The sequence below is a fragment of the Elephantulus edwardii genome, unplaced genomic scaffold, assembly GCF_000299155.1.
Source record: "Elephantulus edwardii isolate Elephantulus edwardi_28Jun2011 unplaced genomic scaffold, EleEdw1.0 scaffold00422, whole genome shotgun sequence".
Lineage (NCBI taxonomy): Eukaryota > Metazoa > Chordata > Mammalia > Macroscelidea > Macroscelididae > Elephantulus > Elephantulus edwardii.
In genome coordinates, this window is record NW_006400172.1 from 1,167,965 (window position 1) to 1,173,596 (window position 5,632).

At 38.0% G+C, this 5,632-nt stretch overlaps 1 protein-coding gene across 1 annotated transcript in view; it reads left to right on the forward strand.

Annotated features, from left to right (window-relative positions):
* The window catches only part of LOC102876995 (complex III assembly factor LYRM7-like), a 55,427-nt gene extending 51,457 nt beyond the window's left edge, over positions 1–3,970 (forward strand). Inside the window, exon 5 of the mRNA XM_006902515.1 lies at positions 3,900–3,970. Coding sequence (XP_006902577.1) covers positions 3,900–3,970 — 71 coding nt within the window. The remainder of the gene's footprint in view (positions 1–3,899) is intronic.
* The last annotated feature ends 1,662 nt before the right edge of the window (positions 3,971–5,632 follow it).

Here is a 5,632-nt window from a genome sequence, read left to right on the forward strand (position 1 = left end):
CATGCTTGGTAGGGTGGAGGGACAGCACAGGAGGGGAAGACCCTCTATGAGATGGATTGATTCAGTGACTGGGGTAATCGGGATGGGTGTGTCAGTGACAGTGTGATTTGCACAGGACAGAGCAGAGGTTAGGTCTGTTGTACACAGAGTTGCTACAAGTCGCAAGCAACTCAATGGCACATAACAACAACAACATATGCTTATTTATATTTCTTGGTATATATCAATACTTACTCATTACCAAGGAGCTCTGGTGGCAAGAAGCTGTGCTGCAATCTGGAAGGTTTGAGTCTACCAGCTGCTCCATGGGAGAAAGATGGGTGATCTCCTCCCAAGCCATGGTCTTCGCAATTACCTGCTAAGCATCAGAGAGCTGGAAAATGACTAACGATGACAGAAGGAGAATCAATGCCTTCAAGTTGTGATGCTGGAGAAGAGTATTGAACAGACCACCAAAAAAACAAATAGGTCTGCCTTGGATAGCGTGTACCCAGTTTTCTCCTTGGAGGCTAGGATTTTGAAGCTCTGTCTCACATACTTTGGGCCCATGGCCAGGAGGGACCAGTCCTTGGAGAAGGATATCGTGCTTGGAAGGGTGGAGGGACAATGCAGGAGAGGAAGACCACAGGTGAGATGGCTTGATACAGTAACTGGGCAATGGAAGTAGGTGTGTCAGAGTCAGTGAGGTTGCCTCAGGACAGGGCAGCCTTCAGAGCTGTTGTACATAGAGTTGCTAGGAGTTGCAAGCAACTTAGGACTTGACGGCAGGCACGTAGTAACAACAACCTCCCAATCTCAGCCCTTGTGATTAACTGCCTGTGAAAACGCACCAGAGGTTCAACTATGGGTTGGTTCCAACTTAATGGTACACAACAACATCAACAACAACAACTCGCAACCATGGAGTCAGAACCAACTCAGAACTGCATGCTTGGTTAAAGAGAACGACCACCCCCAATAAGGAAGACCGTCCTTCGGTCAAGGGTATATGAGCAGCTGTGCTCCCCTGCTCCAACCTCCAAACAAGCTCTCAAGACAAGTAAACATCTCGACTTTCAGTCAAGATACATCTGGTATCAGCAGTGATGTCCCGTGTTCCACAACCCTTTCTGGATCCAGCTTGATTTTCTGGCTGTTCCTTTCTGAAGCCTTCTGCAGCCACTTTGAATAATCTTCAGCAAGATTTTGCTTGCATGTGATATTAATAATGTTGTCCAATAATTTCCATACTCATTGGATCACCTGTTTTTGGAGTGGAAAGAAATACAGATCTCTTTCTGTAGATTGGCCAAGGTAGCTGTCTTCTACATTTCCTAACATAGACTGGTGAGCACGTCTAGGATTGGTTTGCTGAAACTCTTCAGTTGGTATTCCATCAAATCCTGAGGCTTTATTTTTGCTAATGCTTTCTGTGAAGCTTGAACTTCTTCCTTTATTACTGTTGGTTCTTAATCATATAATACTTCCTGAAATGGTTCAGTGTTGACCAGTTCTTTTTGGTATACAGTGTATATTCCTTACTTCTTCTTTTGATGTTTTCTGAACCATTCAAGATTTTGCCTATAGAATCTTTCAGTATTGCAAATTGAAACTATGATTTAGAGTTTTGTGGTGTTTAAAATAGCAATTGCACCTCTATTCTTAAACTAAAGCTATAATAAGCAGGAGACTTCTAAATTCTGACATGCAATAAGATCACCGCCTCCAATTTATTTATCTGCCTGGCAGACATTAGATGCAAAGTATATTTACTCACTTGAGTCTTTTTTTTCAAGCCTGTTGTTTTTAATTGCTATGAGGAAGTAAGATTACATTAAGTCAATTGCTAGGAGCAAGGTAAAATATAGAGGCTATTACCAAAGGATAAGAATCTTTGTGCTTGAAAACTGTCTGTGGTGACTTGTACATGACTTTGAGGGAGGTTTATTGTCTAAAAAACCTCAGTCCTGTTATTATTACTCTTCACCGCTTAAGGTCATCATCACTACGCCTCTGACCTCATCTCAGCAGGAAGTGGACTGTGAAAATTACCCACCCAAACCTGCCCACAGCCATCAAGTCAGTTCTGCCTCAGGATGAAGATTTTTTTTTTTTAAGGAAGCAGACTGCCTCATCTCTTTTGTATAGAATGACTGGTAGATTCAGACTGCTCAACTTTTGGTTACCAATACACTACGCCTTGTGAAAGTTGCAGAGTCCAAAACAAAGCCATATAACATATCTGGACAAAAGATCTCTGAAAGGACAGAACCAGAAACTTGTCTGGGACATAGAACTCAAGAAGATCTTTAGGTGTTCCAGAAAATAGAATTGTTGTTCTTAGATGCTGTTGAGTACAACCCATTGCAACCCTGTGAAAAACAGATCTGAACCCTGTCTCACCCTGTGTCATCCTCACAATCGACAAGCTGCCAAATTGGCTGGCTAGGGAATTTATTCCTTTGCCAAAGTTAGGAGTCTTTGTGATTCATATTCAGCAAGATTCAGTGTTAGCTGTATACCAGTAAACCCCGTTCCAGTTTTCTAATTGATGATGTTATATATCAATAATCTATAATTTATCAATAATCTGTAATCAATCGATCAATATTGTGTTTTATCTGAATTCTATTTAATTGTATTTCATCAATACACAATAAAAGGTTGAGTTAGTTGTATATGTTGCTATATAATCTGAAATGAAAATAACTTGCTATTTAGAATCGAGGATTCCACAGAAGTAGTTAAGTGAAATAAAATATCTGGAAGATTTATTTATCTTAAAGGTACATAATTTATTGTATTTATTTCCTAGAGTTGCCATTTCAAATTCTGCGAAGTGAGTTACTTTCTTTCTTTTGTGGATGAGAAAACATTCTTTTTACTTGGCACAAGTAAAAGAGTACCTTGAAAATACCATCTCAAGGAAGGGGAGTTCTGTAGGAGTACTTTTAGATTAGGTTAAGGATGAGGGGAAGATCTCCTGTTTATTTGAAACTTTCAGGCAGGAGATGTAGGGTTATCTTATAAAAGGATATATTATACAAATCAGGAGGTACACCTTAAAGAACAGATTTTATTTTCTCACAGTTCTAGAGACTAGAAGTCTAAATTCAAGACATAAGCAGGGTTTTGTGACCTGATGCTCCCTCACTCACTTTTCTGGTTCTTGGAGAGGATCCTTTGTTTTGTCTTCTTTAGCCCCAGTTGGTTTCTTGGTTTGTAGATTAGTCTCCTTGTGCTGTCTTCTCCTGTGTGTGGCCCTGTTTCCATATTTGTTCTCCTCCTTATAAGACATAACTCAGAAAGGATTAGGAGCCACCTTATTCATATATAAGAAGACTGGTAAGCTTTTCAGATAGATTATATCCCTAAGCAAGATCAATCTGGGGATTAGAACTTAAACATCTCTCTTTTTCTCCCTTTGATTGTGATTTGCCTAAAAATTTACAAAGCATATTGGCTTTACTTTCAACCTTTCATGCACATTTTATTTTATAACAATTACAATACCCATAATATAATATATTCTCCCCACTGCATCCCTAGGTTTCTCATTTCCATTAATCCTATCCTTTCTGGACAAACAGTACTCTTTTGACCTTATGTAATTGGTTATTCTAAGTAGCGAGTGCCTCCCTAGTGTTGCTGTTTACCTTGTAGACCTGTCTGTTGTTAGACTGAACTTTGAGTCACAGGGATGAGTTGTGTTCCAGGTTCAAAGATTAACTAAGGAGTATAGTCTCAGGGGTGTCACCAGTCTCTGTGGGACCAGTGAGCCTGACCTTTTTTTAGTTAAACATATCTTTTTCAAGGACATAACTCAATCCATAACACTTGTCATTATAAATCTGATGGGGATTTAAGTGTGCTTGCATTTCATTTTAATGATATTAATTTTTTCTCTGTTTTTCTTTCAGAATTGATTCCTAGGAAAGACCTTCTTTTAAATAATGTGCCATATTGTGATACACCAACTCAAAAGCAGTGACTTTTCCAGGATAAAATGGAACATTTGTGCTTTTTAAGCTTAAAATATACAACTTGAGAAAAGTCCTAGAAATGTAGATACTTTTTTCTCTATACTGGTATATGGAAAACAAGTGGATTAAAATATTCTTCATAAAAAACTTAGTTTAAAATTACATTACTGACAACAGCCGAATATAGTTAAATATTTCCAATGAACATTAGATAAGAAGACATTTCATTTTTATTTAAAATCAAACTGAAAAGTAAAAAAAAATGCTCAAGTTTATCAGATTCACACCTCAATAAGTATTTTGGTTTTACTGTTACCATTTGAGAATGCAGCAATTTGACAAGATAGTGTGTTTTCCTCTTGTGTATAAAGGAAATTGCTAGACTAACTTGATGTTTGTTGTTAAGTGTCATCAAGTCGCAGGCGACTCATAGCGACCCTATGAAGGAGAGTTCTCAAAGCTTGGGTGTCTTTCATCCTCTCTCCAGGTTCATAGGGTTTCTGAAATCAAGATATTTAGTCTCAGGAAAATTAAATTGGTCAAGAACATCAGAGTGTAAAAAAAAAAAAAAAAAGAATTTTTTTTTAATTAATAGTGACCCTTGATCAAATTTTAATAGACTTTGTTATGATCAGGTAATTAGTTAAGATTGCACTGCCTTCATTTTAATTAGGAAAACGTAAATAGCCATTCTTATTCCATTCGTCCCATTCCTCTAAGATCAGGAAACCAACTTTGCATCCCCTCAGCTAATGCTAGAAACTCTAACATCATGTTGAATAGTCTTTTAATTTTTCTTTTATCTATGCATCTTTACCACTGTTTTTTAGTGAAGGATTTGTCCATTTCACTTATTGATGACATGAGCCTTTTAATTTTTAAAAGATTCTCAATACAAAGTCTGTTTATTGGTAGAACAGATTTCTATATCTGTATTAAATATTAAATGGTGGCCTAGTGGGAAGAAGCTGCGTTGCAGTCCCGAAGACACACAGGGTACTCCAGGGGAGAAGGACAGGCAATCTCTCCCATGCAATTAACTGCCTCTGAAAACCCACAGAAGGGTCACCTAGAGGTTGGTTCCAGTGCTACAGTACACAACAACACTTGGAGATAATTTCATTTTAGAAGAGCTAAAAATTAATGTATAGTGTACTTAACTGTAAAAGAACCCTGGTTGTTAAACTCTCAGTTGCTAACCAGAAGGTTGATAGTTCATACTCACCAGCTAATCCAAGGAATGGAAAAATAGCAGTATGCTTCCAAGATTTACAACCTTGGAAAATTTAAGGATCAGTTATACTCTCTTCTGTATAGTTGCTGTGAGTTGAAATTAACTCTATGGCAAGAGTACTGACGTTGGGAAACATTATTGAATATACCAGAAAGAACATGGATTGCCAGAAGAACCAACAAATCCATTTTAGAAGGAGTACCATCAGAATGCTTCTTAAAAGTGAGGATAGTGAGACTTCATCTGATTATATACTTTAGACATGTTATCAGGAGCAACGGGTCCCTAGAGAAAGATGAAATGCTAGTTAGAGTGGAGGGTCAGTGAAAAAGAGGAAGACCTTTCACTAGATGGATTGACACACTGCCTACACAGTGGACTCACGTACGGCAACAGTTATGAGAATGGCACAAGACTAGTGGTTTCATCCTGCTTG